We start from the raw sequence: 18,878 nt of genomic DNA on the forward strand, positions 1-18,878 counted from the left end.
TTTCCACTCAACTGTTGGTTTATTTGCCCCCTTCCCCAATGACATTCTCGTACCTTTCCTCTTTTCCATCCAGATGATAGCCTTCCCTTGAAACTTGTCTCTTATCCCCCTTCATTAAAACCTTCCCTGATCATCTCAGCAGAAGCCGTCTCTCTGGCTCCATAACTGTGAACACTCATATTGTCCAGACTACTCATTTGCTGCCTTACTGGCTGTGTTGTATTTTGCATTCTTAATGTGTGATTGTAACATCCCTCAGCCAACTGAGAAACCCATTGTTGAGGCCCTTTGGGTTGGTCTTCCTTATCCAGGGCAGGCCCTCAATAGGTGCCTGTCAATTGCCCCTGTCTATCTGTATCAGCCATGCCTAAAAGGTAGTGAGATAGATGCAGTTTTGGGAGAATCATCTCTGGAATGCTTCTCACCAGTGTCTTCCACTGATGCCGTGTGACAAATGCTTCTTCTTTTAGCAAGAGTGAATATAAAGGAGGAAGAAAGACATTTGCTTTTGTGACATAAATCAGCAATAAGCCTCTCAGGATGCATGGCTTATACAAAGCAGCCAGGACATCACATAGATGTCACCATGCAGGTTGTGACCCAAAGCTTCTCTGCCATGCAGTGGGATGCTCCTTTTTCCTTGTTAGCATCCAGTTTGTTTTTTTCTGGAGGCAGCAGATTTTTTCTCTGAACATTCATCAGGCAGTGCCCTGTAGGAGACCAGTCTCCCAAGAACAGGATTCCAGGTACGCAGGAGTGCAAATGTAAAGGGATTTCTTTGTTCATTTCCTGAGGTTTTCCTGTTCCTACCATTGTAGGAAGGGCAGAGTCAACTTTGTAGGGGGGATTCCCTGAAGCAAAAAAGAAAGGAGAGGCAGACATTTTCACTCTCTCATTAACCAAAGCCCCAGAATGCCCAAATTTGACCTGGGAACTCCACTATGACAAAGTGACAAGTTTGGCCAGTTGAAGACCAAACAAATTCTTTGCTTTCCTGACTACATGTTTGGCATTTCAAAGAAGGGAATGGTCATGAACTGCTGGAGTTTTGGGGGCTATCAGGTCAGTTCACATGGCTAAATGGTTAATTTAGACCACCTTCTCTTCTTCACTTGCCTTTGGTATTTGAAACAGAGATGTTTGTTTTGTCATTTATAGGACTGTGTTTCATCTCATTTCTGTGAGACGTCAGTCATTCACTGCTCATCTGTATTCGTGTTCATACTTAGTACCTTATAAAAGGCAGCTGAGTAGAAACTCGCCTTGTTACTGAGGAAAGTAAACCCTCTCTTGCCTTTTATTGTTAATGGAAAATTTTATGGAGATGATTGTAGATTTACATGCAGCTCTCAGAAACAATACAGAGAGATCCTGTGTATACTTTACCCACTTTCCCATTGGTAATATGTTGCAAAACTACTATAGTAGCACAACCAGGATATTAACATTAATATAATCTGTCGATCTTATTCAGATTTTCCCAGTGTTATTAATACTTGTACTCATTTGCATGTGTGCGTTTTATAGCTACAGTTCATCACATGTGTTGGTTACTGTGGCCATCTTGACAGTGAAGGTGCAGAACAGTTTCATTATCACAAGGATCCCTCCTACTATCACAAGGATCTCTCCTATTGCTCTTTTATAACCATACTTCCTTCCCATCAGCCTCCCCCCACCCCTTACCCCCACTCCTGGTCCTGCTGTTCCCCACGGCTTCCCTAACCCCTGTTCTCCATTTCTAAAATTATATTACTTTGAAATATTACATAAATGAAATCATAAAGTATGTACCCCTGGGGATTATTTTTTTTTCTCACTTGGCATAATTCTCTGGAGCTTTATCCAGGTAGTTGCATGTATCAATTATTCATTTCCATTGCTGAGTAGTACTCTGTGTGTGTACCACAGTTTCTTTAACAGTTTACCTGTTGAAGTTCTTGCCTATTTCCAGCTTTTGGTTGTATGAATAAAGCTTTTACAAATATTCATGTACAGGTTTTTGCGTGGACATGTGTTTTCATTTTCTGGGATAGATGCCTGAGAGTGCAATTGCTGGATCTTATGATAATTGCCTGTTTAGTTTTATTTAAAAAAACCTAGCAAGCTGTTTTTGAGAGCAAATGTACCATTTTACAGTCCAGCAACAGTGCATGAGTGATCTCGTTTCTCTGCATCTTAGTTAGCATTTAGTGTTGTTACTGTTTTTTATTTCAGTTATCTCGATAGGTGTGTAGAGATATCTCATTCTAGGTTGAGTTGTCATTTCTCTGATGGCTAATGAGTTGAATATCTTTTCATGTGCTTATTTGCCATCTGTATATCTACCTTGGTGAAATGTCTTTTTATGTCTTTTGCCTGTTTCTAATTGGATTGTTTTGTTTAACTGTTGAATTTTAAGAATTCTTTATACATTCTAGATACTAGCCCTTTCTCTAAGATGCGGTTTGCACATTTTTTTTTCTCCCAATCTGTGGCTTGTCTTTTTGTCCTATTAATTGTCTTTTGCAGAGCAAAAAAAATTTTCAAGTTTTAATCAACTGTAATTTATCAAATTTTTTCCCTTTATGGCCACGCTTCAGTAGTAAGCCTAAGAGCTCTCTGCTCAGCCCTAGATTCTGAAGTTATTTTCCTAAAATTTTTGTAGTTTAACACTTTCTATGCAAGCCTGTGACCTGTTTTGAACTAATTTTTGTACAAAGTGTGAAATTTAGGTCGAGATTCATTTGTTGAAAAGGCTAGCCTTCCACCATTTAATTGCTTTTACAACTTTGTAAAAAAAATCATTTGAGCATATTTGTGTGGGTTTCATTCTGTTCTCTATTCTGTTCCTTTGAACTATGTCTATCCTTCTACCAATGTCACGCTGTTTTTATTCCTGTAGTAATATGTGTGTGTGTGTGTTAGTCGCTCATTTGTGTCCAACCTTGCTTCCTCATGGACTTTAGCCTGCAAGTCTCCTCTGTCCATGGGATTCTCCCGGCAGGAATACTGGAGTGGGTTGCCATTTCCTCCTCCAGGGGATTTTCCTGACCCAGGGATCCAACCCACATCTCCTGTGTCTCCTGCATGGGCAGGCGGATTATTTACTACTGAGCCATCTGGGAAACCTATGTGCTTTACGTAAGATTAATAATCTTATTCTGTTTAAAAAGGGCATTAAAGCAAGCTTTTAAAGACTAAGTGCATTAATTTGTAATACTTTATATTGCAAGTAATGGAATACCTGACCAACAGAGGCTTAAACAAGAAGGGGTTTATTTTTTTCACCAAGCAGGGAGTCTGGAGGTAGGTGGCTGCTGGCACACATTTAAAGGCTCTACTTTGAGCCAGTATCTCTGCAGTCCTACCCACCTTCCTGCCATGATCCCAAGATGGCTGCTGTAGCTCCAGACATTATGTATACATCTCAAGGCAAGAAAAAGTGAGCTAGAGGCAGCATCACTTGTATTTGTTCCTCGGCTTAAGAGGACAAAAGCCTTTTCCAGAATCCCAGAACAGAACTCTGAAAAGGAGGCTGAGGAAGCAAGTGGAGTGTTTAGCTTTATCTAGCTTTTAAATGGAGTCCAGCAAGGGAGAAGGAATTTGGGAATGGATGTACTAATCTGCTAGGGACTTCCCAGGTAGCACTAGTGGTAAAGAACCTGCCTGCCAATGCAGGAGACTTAAAAGATGTGGGTTTGATCCCTGGGTTGGGAAGATCCCCTGGAGCACGGCATGACAACCCGCTCCAGTATTCTTGCCTGGAGAATCCCATGGACAGAGGAGCCTGGTGGGCTGCAGTCCATCAGGTGGCAAAAAGTTGGACATGACTGAAGCACACTGATTATGGTTTCAGTGTGTCTGCCCTTGATGGCCTCTCGCAACACCTACGGTCTTACTTGGGTTTCTCTTACCTTGGATGTGGGGTATCTCTTCATGGCTGCTCCAGCAAAGCGCAGCTGCTGCTCCTTACTTTGGACAAGGGGTATTTCCTCACCGCTACCCCTCCTGACCTTGAACGTGGGAGTTGCTCCTTTCAGCTCTCCTGCGCCCGCGCAGCCACCATTCCTCGGACATGGGGTTGCTCCTCCTGGCCGCTGCCCCTGGCCTCGGGCGTGAGGTAGCTCCTCCCGGCTGCTCCCCCTGGCCTCGGCTGGGGGGTAGCTCCTCTCAGCCGCTCCTGTGCTGTCGCAGCCTGGCACTCTCAGCTGCCACCCCTGACTTCAGATACATGGTAGCTCCTCTCAGCTGCAGCCCCTGACCTTGGACGTGGGGTAGTTCCTCTTGGCCGCCACCCCTGACCTCGGACATGAGGTAGCTCCTCTTGGCCATGCTTCTGCTAGGTCCATCGCAGCCAGCGCCCTTCTGCTGCACGGTCTGTCACTTATATCTACTACTACCTACTACTACTACTATCTATGGCACTTATATCTACTACTGTGGGCAGGAATCCCTTAGAAGAAATGGAGTAGCCATCATGGGCAACAAAAGAGTCCAAAATGCAGTACTTGGATGCAATCTCAAAAACGACAGAATGATCTCTGTTTGTTTCCAAGGCAAACCATTCAATATCACAGTAATCCAAGTCTATGCCCCAACCAGTAATGCTAAAGAAGCTGAAGTTGAACGGTTCTATGAAGACCTACAAGACCTTTTAGAACTAACACCCCCAAAAGATGTCCTTTTCATTATAGGGGACTGGAATGCAAAAGTAGGAAGTCAAGAAACACCTGGAGTAACAGGCAAATTTGGCCTTGGAATATGGAATGAAGCAGGGCAAAGGCTAATACAGTTTTGCCAAGAGAACGCACTGGTCATAGCAAACACCCTCTTCCAACAACACAAGAGAAGACTCTACACATGAACATCACCAGATGGTCAACACTGAAATCAGATTGGTTATATTCTTTGCAGCCAAAGATGGAGAAGCTCTATACAGTCAGCAAAAACAAGACCGGGAGCTGACTGTGGCTCAGATCATGAACCCCTTATTGCCAAATTCAGACTTAAATTGAAGAAAGTAGGGAAAACCACTAGACCATTCAGGTATGACCTAAATCAAATCCCTTATGATTATACAGTGGAAGTGAGAAATAGATTTAAGGGCCTAGATCTGATAGATAGAGTGCCTGATGAACTATGGAATGAGGTTCATGACATTGCACAGGAGACAGGGATCAAGACCATCCCCATGGAAAAGAAATGCAAAAAAGCAAAATGGCTGTCTGGGGAGGCCTTACAAATAGCTGTGAAAAGAAGAGAAGTGAAAAGCAAAGGAGAAAAGGAAAGATATAAGCATCTGAATGCAGAGTTCCAAAGACTAGCAAGAAGAGATAAGAAAGCCTTTCTCAGTGATCAATGCAAAGAAATAGAGGAAAACAACAGAATGGGAAAGACTAGAGATCTCTTCAAGAAAATCGGAGATACCAAGGGAACATTTCATGCAAAGATGGGCTCGATAAAGGACAGAAATGGTATGGACCTAACAGAAGCAGAAGATTTTAAGAAGAGGTGGCAAGAATACACAGAGGAACTGTACAAAAAAGATCTTCATGACCAACATAATCACAATGGTGTGATCACTGACCTAGAGCCAGACATCCTGGAATGTGAAGTCAGGTGGGCCTTAGAAAGCATCACTACGAACAAAGCTAGCGGAGGTGATGGAATTCCAGTTGAGCTATTTCAAATCCTGAAAGATGATGCTGTGAAAGTGCTGCACTCAATATGCCAGCAAGTTTGGAAAACTCAGCAGTGGCCACAGGACTGGAAAAGGTCAGTTTTCATTCCAATCCCAAAGAAAGGCAGTGCCAAAGAATGCTCAAACTACTGCACAATTGCACTCATCTCACATGCTAGTAAAGTAATGCTCAAAGTTCTCCAAGCCAGGCTTCAGCAATATGTGAACCATGAACTTCCAGATGTTCAAGTTGGTTTTAGAAAAGGCAGAGGAACCAAAGATCAAATTGCCAACATCCACTGGATCATGGAAAAAGCAAGAGTTCCAGAAAAACATCTCTTTCTGTTTTATTGACTATGCCAAAGCCTTTGACTGTGTGGATCACAATAAACTGTGGAAAATTCTGAAAGAGATGGGAATACCAGATCACCTGACCTGCCTCTTGAGAAACCTATATGTAGGTCAGGAAGCAGTGGTTAGAACTGGACATGGAACAACAGACTGGTTCCAAATAGGAAAAGGAGTACATCAAGGCTGTATATTGTCACCCTGCTTATTGAACTTATATGCAGGGTACATCATGAGAAACGCTGGACTAGAAGAAGCACAAGCTGGAATCAAGATTGCCGGGAGAAATATCAATAACCTCAGATATGCAGATGACACCACCCTTATGGCAGAAAGTGAAGAGGAACTAAAAAGCCTCTTGATGAAAGTGAAGGAGGAGAGTGAAAAAGTTGGCTTAAAGCACAACTTTCAGAAAACTAAGATCATGGCATCTGGTCCCATCACTTCATGGGAAATAGATGGGGAAACAGTGGAAACAGTGTCAGACTATTTTTCTTGGGGCTCCAAAATCACTGCAGATGGTGATTGCAGCCATGCAATTAAAAGACGCTTACTCCTTGGAAGGAAAGTTATGACCAACCTAGATGGCATATTCAAAAGCAGAGACATTACTTTGCCAACAAAGGTCCATCTAGTCAAGGCTATGGTTTTTCCAGTGGTCGTGTATGGATGTGAGAGTCGGACTGTGAAGAAAGCTGAGCGCTGAAGAATTGATGCTTTTGAACTGTGGTGTTGGAGAAGACTCTTGAGAGTTCCTTGGACTGCAAGGAGATCTAACCAGTCCATTCTAAAGGAGATCAGTCCTGGGTGTTCTTTGGAAGGAATGATGCTAAAGCTGAAACTCCAGTACTTTGGCCACCTCATGCGAAGAGCTGACTCATTGGAAAAGACTCTGATGCTGGGAGGGATTGAGGGCAGGAGGAAAAGGGGAGGACAGAGGATGAGATGGCTGGATGGCATCACTGACTCGATGGACATGAGTTTGAGTGAACTCCGGGAGTTGGTGATGGACAGGGAGGCCTGGCGTGCTGCAGTGCATGGGGTCACAAAGAGTCGGACACGACTGAGCGACTGAACTGAACTGAACTGAACTGAACTGAAGCAACTTAGTATACACGCATGTACTTATCAGCTACAATGAGCCAGTGATGTTAACTGACTTTGGTGGAAGTCTTTAGAATTCTTTTTATTGTTTGGTGCTCTGAGTTTAATTATTTAGAGGGAAAAAAAACAAACAGTGTTTTCTGAGGAAGGGCTGCACAACTTTCTAGATCTTACGGATTTAAGTTTATTTTTTCCTTAGCCGATTTAAATACATTATTAAATATATAAAACCACCCGTATTGTTACATTGAGTTGATGGCTGAGAATCATGAGCAGAACATTTTTCCAAGTTAGGATTGGAAAGAGAAGAAAATTAGTTTAAAAATGTTTGAAGTTTTCTTTGACATGACTTTTTAAAATTTTCACATTTGGGATTTCTTTTTGAGTGATTTAGTTTTATTAATAAGTAATGATAGCTTTCATGCTCCTCTGGTCCTGAGCTCTACCCAAGGCAATTTTGTTATTATTTTCTCTGGGGGGTTCATAGGATTTGCTCAGTTATTTCTTTTTTTCTATAAAAGTACAGAAAAGAAGAAAAGAGAAAATGAATTTCTAAAATAAATATGCTCTGAAGAGAGAGGTAAAAAAATTCTATTCGTGGAACAGAAACAAACTAGTCCCAAATCTAGTCAGACAGGACTACCTATGAATGATGTGTGTGTGTATGTGTATGTGTGTGTTACCCCATGGACTGTGTACCCTGCCAAGCTCCTCTGTCCTTGGGACTTTTCAGGCAAGAATACTGAAGTGGGTTGCCATTTCCTCCTCCAGAGGATCTTCCTGACCCGGAGATTAAACCCACTTCTCTTGTGTCTCCTGCATTGATGAGTGGATTCTTTATCACTGAGCCAGCTGGGAAGTCCACCTAAGAATGATAGTTTTACATATACATTAGCATATGTAAAATAGATAAGCAGTGTGTTTGATGTATGATGCAGGGTACCCAAAGCCAGTGCTCTGTGACAACCTGAAGGGATAGGGTGAGGAGAGAGGTGGGAGGAGGGTTCAGGATGGATGGGGACACATGTATCCTATGGCCAATTCATGTTGATGTATGGCAAAAACCATCCTGATATTGTAAAGTAATTATCCTCCAAATAAAATAAATAAATATAAAAAAGAATCATAGTTTTAGGTAATTTGGTATCAGATTTTCCACCAACCTCAAAAAGTAGTTAGAAAAGTAAGTTTTGTTGACATATATTAAAATATTAAATATTAGCTGGCTCTCTTCAGGCCCTGAATTTTTAGTAACTTCTGGTGGCTGTAAACGGGTATCTGCAGTACTCTCTAGTACCTATTCTGCTTTTAAGAGATTGAGTCTAGGTCCAATTATCTGATCTGTTCCCTCCCTCCCACATCATGGTGGTCATTTTTGTTATTACATTTGTCAAAAGCGAAAGTGGTAATTCAACCCTGATGACTTAAGCAAGGGGCGATCTATTCCTTTCTCTAAGAGGGCACACACAATGCAAGGCCTAATATTTGTGGGCTCAGGTATTGAGTTTTCATCCTGGATTCACTATTTATATTAGTTGACTGGCATTGGGCAAATTACTTAAACTCTGTTCCTTAGTATCCCCATCTTTACTCAGAGATTTTTTTCTGATAATCGATTCATGGGGTTGCAAAGAGTCGGACACGACTGAACGACTGAACTGAACTGAACTGATCACTTCTAAAGTACTTAGAGGACTGCTACACATGTCAGCTTTTGGCTATGAGAATGGTATTTACATGTGCAAAGATGTGCTTCTAACTAATGGTGGCCCTAATGACCTGTCAGGTTCTTACCAAACACCTTATTCTTCTTACCTTGGTCATAGCAAGGTTGTCAAGCATCTGGGCTTTGGATGCAGTCTGCTGCTGCTACTGCTGCTAAGTCGCTTCAGTCGTGTCCGACTCTGTGCGACCCCGTAGATGGCAGCCCACCAGGCTTCCCCGTCCCTGGGATTCTCCAGGCAAGAACACTGGAGTGGGTTGCCATCTCCTTCTCCAATGCATGAAAGTGAAAAGTGAAAGGGAAGTCGCTCAGTCGTGCCTGACTCTTAGCGACCCCATGGACTGCAGCCTACCAGGCTCCTCCGTCCATGGGATTTTCCAGGCAAGGGTACTGGAGTGGGGTGCCATTGCCTTCTCCGGATGCAGTCTAGGTAGAAACAAAGAGATTCTGATGTGCTGGAGCTCTGAAAGAGATTCTACATGCATAAACACCTCCCAATACTGGTGATCATAACCTGCTTCTTAGTTTGGGTTAGCTTTATGGTTTTTATGGTGGTCCTGGCAACTTATGATTATTTACTAATCAATTCAATCATGTGATAAACTGCTCTTCCAATCTCTAGCAACAGAGAAGGGATGGTGGGACCAGTTATTAATGTGATGTGAAACATCAAGGAGAGTCTGGCTTTGGCTGCTCCCTTTCTGGTGGTGGCGCTATAAGTGTGATGGGACCCAAGGAGTTGAGGTATCAAGGAACACTGGATCTGTGGATAATATGTTCCTGATGTTATCATTCGCTAAGACATTTGCCTAATCTCTTTACACTGAGATTGAGCACCATTTCACAGCTACCATGGCATAGGGCAGGTTGACATCTGATCCTAAGAGATTGTAATGGCAAATCTCAAGCTTGTGTATATGTATGTGTATGTTGGGAGGGGCAAACATTTGAAACAGGTCCCTATGTACTTTTATATCATACCAAACAAATACTCCAAGCAATTAGTTTCTGAGCTATAGAATTTTGAATTGAAATTTCAAGTTAATATTCTGATAGTGCAAAAATGGAATTTTTGCATGCTGTGCTGATGAAAATAATGATGTCAATGAACTTAAGGGAGCATAGGTATATTGTTGTTGATTGGGGTTTGGATGTGTGAATTCACAACTCACAAATCAAGAGTTCTGGAAAGGATTTAGTAATAGTTCCTTTCATGTTAAAAGTATTCAAGAATCTTGTCTGGCTGACTTGATTTTACTTAGCAAAAGATTCGAAAATATTTGACAATATCTAGCTAATAGTCGGAGAAGGCAATGGCACCCCACTCCAGTACTCTTGCCTGGAAAATCCCATGGAGGGAGGAGCCTGGTAGGCTGCAGTCCATGGGGTCGCTAGGAGTCGGACACGACTGAGCGACTTCACTTTCCCTTTCCACTTTCATGCATTGGAGAAGGAAATGGCAACCCACTCCAGTGTTCTTCCCTGGAGAATCCCAGGGACGGGGGAGCCTAGTGAGACGCCGTCTATGGGGTCGCACAGAGTCAGACACGACTGAAGCGACTTAGCAGCAGCAGCAGCAGCAGCTAATAGTCTGCATAGAGAAATTGCTCATCAATTTAGCAGGAACTTGATTGAACTACATTCTGAACTTTACGCATTGTGGTTTCTCTTCAGTTTTCATCGCACTGGTTGTTTAGAAAAGGCCCCCTTGTATGGTATACTTAGTCATTGTCACTAGCTGGATAGAAATGTATTGACAAGAGTTCATACCACTTGTGTAGGTGTATGGTGGGGGAAGCCCTTTGCTTCTTTCAGTCTCTGCTCTTTGCCTTGCTGCTGTGATGGTGACCAGGAACAGGAAGGCCAGCCTTGCTGAGAGCTCTTTAGGCTCAATCCAGTGCCTTAGTTTCCTTCAGAAATTTCAGAAATGAGAAACTCAGCCAATGCTGTTACATCCATATTTGGGAGCTGCAGCAATATATAGGCTAAGAAGCCAGGTGATAGAAGTACTTTGTTGTCCTTATTGCTTTTTCTGCTCTCCTTCCTACCCCTTCCCAAGTGGAAGTGAGGCTGGTATGAAACTTGCAAGTCACCTCCCATGTCTCTTTCTTTCTTAACACACCCAGTCACACATGTCAGTTTCTTTACCTGATGTCTACTGTAGTAGTGCTTCTCCAAGTGTGGTGTGTATCTGTGACACTGAGAGTCTTTAGAAACTTCTGTAGCAAATTGACCTTGCCATGATATCTGAGGGTGTGATCAGTGAGCTTGTAAGTTTTTATGTATTTGTTTTTATTTCAAATTTTTATAATTAATTTTATTGTATTCTATAAAAGTACCAGTCTGAGATGATTTGGGAAAATAAACAATCAAACTTGCCATTCCTCAATGAGAGTTTGAAGGTCCTGTCCCATATGATGTCCTTTCCTTCCCATTCCCATTGTCTTTACCCTCTTCAGGCCTTTCTCACCTTGTACCTGCTTAGCTGCACTAGCAGCTAACTTCACCTGCCTACTTCTCACTTCTCATTCAAATCCATCCTTTTTTTTTAATGTCAGGTGGAAAGAGGTGAATTAATTATATTTCTTCATTTATGACACAATGCCATCATTGATTTGTGCAAGGTCTCTCTCTTGTTTTATGTATTTTTATTCCTTATCATTCCCAATCCCTGATCTCTTTCCCTTTTGACTTTATATAGGCTTCCATACAGATGTCTTTGATGCACATTTAAAAAAATTAATTTTACTTTTGGCTGTGCTGGGTCCTTGTTGCTGTGTGCTGGCTTTCTCTAGTTGTGGCAGTCGGGGGCTACTCTTCATTGTGGTGCACAGGCTTCTCATTGCCGTGACTTATCTTGTTGCAAAGCGTAGGCTCTAGGCGCCCAGGCTTCAGTAATTGCAGCTCAAGTGCAGGCTCTACGGTATGTGGCCTTCAGTAGTTGTGGCACACAGGCTTAGTAGGTGCGGCTTGTGGGCTCTAAAGCACAGGCTCAGTGGCTGTGGCATACAGGCTTAGTTGCTTCGTGGCATGTGGGATCTTCCCGGATCAGGGATTGAACCTGTATCCCCTGCAATGGCAGGTGGATTCTTATCCACTGACCACCAGGGAAGTCCTGATGCACATTCTTGAATCTCTGTGTGTTCTTGCAAAATATGTAGCATTGTTTTTTAAAAATGTGCAAATGATATAGTATGCTACAGATACCATTTTTCACCCAACAGTATGTTTTAAGAATCTATGTTGCTATATGTACATCCAGTGCTGTGCTGCTGCTGCTAAGTCGCTTTGGTCGTGTCCAACTCTGTGCAACCCCATAGACGGCAGCCCACCAGGCTCCTCTGTCCACAGGATTCTCCAGGCAAGAACACTGGAGTGAGTTGCCATTTCCTTCTCTCTCCAATGCTATGTGTCCTTCCCAAATCCGTGTGTTGAACCCTAACCCCCCAGTGTGATGGTGTTTAGAGATGAGGTCATTAGGTTTAGATGAGATCATGAGGATGGGACCCCCCATAATGAAATTTGTACCCTTATGAGAAGAGACACCAGAGAGCTTGCTGTCTCTCTCACTGCCCTGTGAGGACACAGGGAGACACTGGCAGTCTTCAAGGCAAGACTAGAACCCTCACTGGGCAACTGAATTGGCCAGCACTCTTGTCTTAGACTTCCCAGGCTCCAGAACTGTGAGAAATTAGTTTCTGTTGTTTCAGCCATGACATCTACGTTCATTTATTATGACAGTCTACATACGTCTGGTTTATTGCTTCAAAGAAGTGAAATGAAATGAAGATCCAACATAGTGTACTTATCCATGAAGCCATATTTTCTTATCCGTTTCATCAACATATTTATCAAGCTTGTCTCCAACTTTCCCAAAATACAGTGTGTCCCATATGTACAAACCTTCAAGTTGTGGGCTTTCAAAGATGCGAATGTGTGTTCTACCAACACTAGGCATGAGTGAAATTGTAGCTTAGACTTACAAACTTACTTTGTTGGACTTCCAAATTGGACTTATGAATGTGCTCTTTGAATGGAACTTGTTTGTATGTAGATGACCTACTGTACCATTACACATTGTCATATATCTCCATTTATTGGCTACTGTGAGAATTTCTCTGAGATACATATCCAGGAGTAAGATTCTTGAATCACAGGGAATACACATCCCTAGTTTTGCCAAGTAGTACCACATTGCTTTCCAGAATGTCCCAACTGTCCCATCAGCAGGGCATTAGGGTTCCTGTTTCCTTCTTCTCCTGTCCAATTCATCCCATTTCTCCAGGCTCAAGACAGTATCCAACTACCTGAAGGACCTCAACACTGTTACTCCAGCCCATCAGTTTATGGCTCAGGGTAGATAGACTTAACCAGAGATTAGGGTCAATGAGCTTAGATTCAGATACAGGCTCCACTATTTACCATATAACCATGGATGTGCTAGTCAACTTGTCTCTGCCTCTGTAAAATGGCTGTAATAATGCCTATCACATAGTTTTGTGATGGCAAAATTTGGTAATGCATATAAAGATTCCCAGGTGGCAGAGTGATAAAGAATCCTCCTGCCAATGCAGGAGACCCAGGAGATGTGGGTTTGGTCCCTGGGTCAGAAATATCCCCTGGAGGAGGAAATGGCAATACACTTCAGTATTCTTGCCTGGAAAATCCCATGGACAGAGGAGCCTGGCAGGCTATAGTCCACGGGGTTGCAAAGAGTTGGAGACGACTGAGCGACTGAGCATGTATGCAAATGGTATAGCTCATGGTAAGTGGTCAAAAATGGAAGTCTACTGCTTCCTATTAGTTATCTAAATCTTGACTCCTCGGCCAGATGGTGGGTTTCCTCTTCAAGGCACGGCTGAGTTTTATGCTTATTTTAAATACTATATCTGGCGCAAGGCTTCCCAGGTGGCACTAGCGGTAAAGAACCTGCCTGCCAATGCAGGAGCCACAGGAGACTGGGTTTGATCCTGGGGTCGGGAAGATTCCCTGGAGGAGGGCACAGCAACCCACTCCAGTGTTCTTGCCTGGAGAATCCCATGGACAGAGGAGCCTGGTGGGCTACAGTCCATGGGGTTGCAAAGAGTTGGACATGACTAAGTGACTTTGCATGCATGCATGCGTATCTGGCAGAAAGTTAGGAATATAGTAAATGTTTAACAAACATTTGTTGGTTTGACCTGAGATGAGTTTGTGATTACCCAAAATACTTGCTTTGAAAGAGGGACATTATTATAAAATTCAGTGTTATTCCACCATTCATTTTAACCAACCCAACTTTTGCTTTGCTATGGTGATTTGGGACTGACTTATGGTAAACTGAGTGTTGTGTGAGTGTGTGTCAGAGGGGAGTGGGGTGGTGGTGGAGGTTGTGGCAATGGATTCTCTATGGGACAGAGCCAGGCTGCTGGTCACCATCCTAATCACTGTCTCTAGCTTTCCTTCAGCAGCCTTCTGCCTGGGTTGTTTGTCTTCCTGGGGCATCTGTGTGGCCCTGACTCTCCTGAGCAAGGCTACTCAAGCCCTTCCCTGTTCTTCCAGGCTGCCTTCACTATAAGAAAAAATGAGGTCTTGTATTTGCCTTTTAATTTTTGGGTATTTAATTTTTATTAATATTAATTAATTTGTTGTTGTTCAGAGGCTAAGTCATGTCCAACTCTTTGTGACCCCATGGACTGCAGCACACCAGACCTCCTTGTCCTTCACTATCTCCCAGAGTTTGCTCAAACTTATTTCCATTGAGTCGATGATGCCATCCAACCATTTCATGCTCTGCCACCCCCTTCTCTTCCTGCCCTCAGTCTTTCCCAGCATTAGTGTCTTTTCCAGTGAGTTGACTCTTTGCATCAGGTGGCCAAAGTATTGGAGCTTCAGCATCAGTCCTTCAATGAGTATTCAGGATTGATTTCCTTTAGGATTGACTAGTTTGATCTCCTTGCAGTCCAAGAGACTCTCAAGAGTCTTCTCCAGCACCACAGTTCAAAAGCATCAATTCTTCAGTGCTCAGCCTTCTTTATATAACATTATATTAGTTGTAGGTGTAAAATGTAATGATTCCATCTTTGTATATATCGCAAAATGATCACAATAAGTCTGGTTAGCATCTACTATCACACAATAGTTACAAGTTTTTTGTTTTCTGGTGATGAGAATTTTCCAGATTTACTCTATTTGACACTCTAAAATATATACCAATAGTACAGTATTAACTATAGTCACCATGCTGTGTATTACATCCCCATGACTTATTTATTTTATAATTGAACGTTTGTACATTTTGATCACCTTCACCCATTTTGCCCACCCCCACCCTCCACCTCTGGCAACCACCAGTTGGTTCTCTGTATCTATGAATTTGTTTATTTTTTATTCTTTTTAAGATTCCACATATAGGTGCAATCATATAATACTTGTTTTTCTCTGTCTGACATTTCACTTAGTGTTATGCCCTTAGGGTTCATCCATGTTGCTGCAAGTGGCAAGTCTTTTTTATGGCTGAATAATATAATAATATTAATTCATCTGTCAGTAACCACTTTAGGTTGTTTCTCTTTTGGCTATTGTAAATAATGCGACAGATGGACATGGGGTGTACATATCTTTTCAAGTTAGTATTTTTATTTTCTTTGAATAAATACCCAGAAGTAGAATTGCTGAGTCATGTGGTAGTTCTATTTTTAATTTTTAAAGGAACTTCCATACTATTTTCCATAGTGGCTACACCAATATATATTCTCACCACCAGTACACAAGGGTTCCCTTCTCTCCACATCCTTGCCAGCACTTGTTATTTCTTACCTTTTTGACAAAATAGCCATCCTAACAGGTGTGAGGTGGTATCTCATTATGGATTTGATTTGCATATCCTTGATGATTAGTGATGTTGCACATCTTCTTATGTACCTGTCGGCCAGTTGAATATCTTCTTTGGAAAAATATGTGTTCATATCTTCTGTCCATTTTTTAATCAGATTTTTTGGTATTGAGTTGTATGAGTTCTTTTTATATTTTGGATATTAATTCCTTTTCATGTATATTATTTTCAAATATTTTATCCCATTTCATAGGTTGCCTTGAAACAAAGTATTTTTGAACTTCCTTTCAGACTTCCTGCCAATGCATCATGCTTTGCAAGAGGCTATTGCCCTGGATCTACATAATCCTGGCAAAGTATTCAAGTTCAAGCAGCAAATTCAGGATACTTGTTACCTCTGGAGAGGGAGACAAGGAGCATGAACTCTGAGAGAGGGCTTATATTTATTTTTTAAATATTTTATTTTTATTGGAAGATAATTGATTTATAAGACTGTGTTACTTTCAGTTACACAGCAAAGTGATTCAGTTTTACATATATGGTAGGCTTCCTAGGTGGCTCAGTGGTAAAGAATCCACCTGCCAGTGTAGGAGATGCAAGAGATGTGGGTTTGATCCCTGGGTTGGGAAGGTCCCCTGGAGGAGAAAATGACAATCTGCTCCAGTATTCTTGCCTGGAAAATTCCATGGACAGAGGAGCCTGGCGGGCTACAGTCCATTGGGTCACAAAGAGTTGAGTATGACCGAGCAGACACACAAACACATACACACACACACACATATAGCAAAGTGATTCAGTTATACATATATGATACATATGTTCATTCTTTTTTATATTCTTTTCTCATATAGGTTACTGCAGAATATCAAGTAGAGTTCCCTGTGTTATACAGTAGGTCCTTGTTGGTTTTCTGTCATATATATAGTAGTGTGTTCATCCACAAATAATCATATGATATCACTCATATGTGGAATCTAGTTTTTAAAAAAATACAAATGAATTCATTTACAAAACAGAAGCAGACTTACAGATATTGAAATCAGGAACGGGATGAGAGACAGCTTTAATTGTATCTGAAATGTTCTGTTTTTTTCTACAGGGCTGTGGTGTACATGGATGTTCATAATATGATATATGATACAACAAATATATTAATATATCACATATAAATATCATGTGGTATTTATTATATCATATATCATGCATCATCAGGGATATTATATTAATTTGAATTTGCTGCTTATCATTTATATGCTTATATTATCCATAAACAACCCTGTGTTTTTGAATATTTTCAGACTTCATATAAGATGAAGTGATCAAATTTTGTGTCCTACCTTTTTTTTGCTTGATAGTTTTTGAAATTTGTCCATATTGATGCATATAATTTTAGACCTCTGTATTTATATTGCATTTTATAAAGAGAACACAATTGAGGTATCTTTTCTGCTACTGATAGACATTTAGATTGTTTCCTATTTTTCACTCTTACTAACACTGCTGTAACAAATAATCTGATTTATAGCTCCCCATGCAAAGGGCAGAAGATACTTAGAAGTGGACATGCTAGGTGTCTGGGCAAGCATATGCCTTTCACTTTGCTAGGTATTACCATATCTTTCCTCAGATTGATTTTTCTGCTTTACTTTTCTACTAGCAGTGCATGCACATTGCTGTTGGCCCACATCTTTGCCAGTCCTTGGAAGCATTATCTGGGCTTTGCCCTTTCTGCTCAGATCCTCAGAAAAGATGTGAGGGGAAGTGGGGAAGAGGGAGGGCAAGGTTCTACAGTTAGGAGGACAATGTCAGCTCTGACAAATTTCCTGTGACACTTATTTAATGAGGAAAAGATTTTATTCTCCATTTTGATTAAGATAATATTTCGATTTCTGTGGGAAAACTGTGGCATTTTTTACTCTGAAGTAGAGAAGTTTCTTTTTTTCCCCCTGTTTGCATTCTTGGCAAATAAGTGGAATAGACCAATTAGCAAGTTAATGTCCTAAATGTTCACTTGCAGTAACAGTTATTTTGAAATGTTTTAAATAGCATGGAGCATTGGATTTGTTCTTATTGCTTTTCAAGGTTTTGAATTTGTTAAAATGAACTGAATTTAAAATGAGGCACAAGTTTATGGTGAAGATTGATCATAATTATTTGCCACTCTAATTTGCATTTTGTAATGGGAAAAATAAATGATGGGAAATATGTTTACCTTTTAAAGCAAATATGAAAAGGCAGAAAGAATAACTTTGGCCATTTTGGGTTGTCTCTTGTGTTCACAGATGGGAAAAGAGAAATTCCACAAATCTCAACACTGGGGCTTTTGCAACAATGTTAGGATGCTGGTGGGTGAAGATAAACCAGGAATAGGTGGAGAACTGCTTTTCGGACAGAAGATAAAGCCAAAATACAGTGTATTTCCTAAAGGAATGGGAACTGACTCACCATCTTGGGTGGCTTTCGATAAACAGGTAAGTCACGTGACATTGGGAGACATGCAGTCTTAAAATGTTACATGTACGTAAATATTAAGTAGATTTGAGAAAATGAGTCCTCAACGTAAATGTTCATTTGAAATGACATAAAAGTACTCTAAGCAAAGAAAAGTTATCCCTGATTCTGTTTCTGACCAGGCACATTGGTCACAGGATGCCTAATGTTCGTCACCTTTCATGGTGAATGCTTATCAACCATTCTCTTATCTCCTGTCCTGGACAGGATAGTGTCCTTCTATAGACAGTAAGGGTCTAGTCAGACTGCCACTTTTGCTTAGCGATTGCCATTAACTAAAGAATTTTGTGTGATTCTGAATGTGCCATTGAATGCAACAGGAAAATGCCTCCTTGTCTTTTCTCCATACTAATTATGGTTCCCCACCCTTGAAGACCAAGGGTGATAGGCCAGAATTGTGGAAGTGAGGGAAAGAGGTGCCATTATTAGACAGCAGTCTGGAGTTTTTGTGATGTGTGTTTGTGTGCATAACACATGCACATATACTGGCGTATTTACAATTGAAGTAGGCAGTCCATTTGAATCTCTAAAAAGGGACCAAGAGCAAAGGGAGAAAACCCCAAGTGGCCAGTTGTTTCCCACAAGGCAGCTGCGTGGATATGCTCTGTTTTATCACACAGCCCTGTGTCACCATGGCCCCGCGGTCTGTTTTCCGAGAAATTGTTATTAAATTATTTAGGTCCTATAAATAAAAACTAACTCAGGACTAAAGAATT

General features: G+C 41.4%; 1 protein-coding gene across 5 annotated transcripts in view; it reads left to right on the forward strand.

The window, feature by feature from the left end:
• EFHC2 (EF-hand domain containing 2) overlaps positions 1-18,878 on the forward strand; it is a 240,422-nt gene that overhangs the window by 25,670 nt on the left and 195,874 nt on the right. For all 5 annotated transcript variants that reach the window (XM_061410374.1, XM_061410378.1, XM_061410379.1 and 2 more), the window contains exon 2: positions 17,934-18,122. In XM_061410374.1, the coding sequence (XP_061266358.1) occupies positions 17,934-18,122 (189 nt within the window). The remainder of the gene's footprint in view (positions 1-17,933; positions 18,123-18,878) is intronic.

Source organism: Bos javanicus, chromosome X (genome assembly GCF_032452875.1).
Source record: "Bos javanicus breed banteng chromosome X, ARS-OSU_banteng_1.0, whole genome shotgun sequence".
NCBI lineage: Eukaryota > Metazoa > Chordata > Mammalia > Artiodactyla > Bovidae > Bos > Bos javanicus.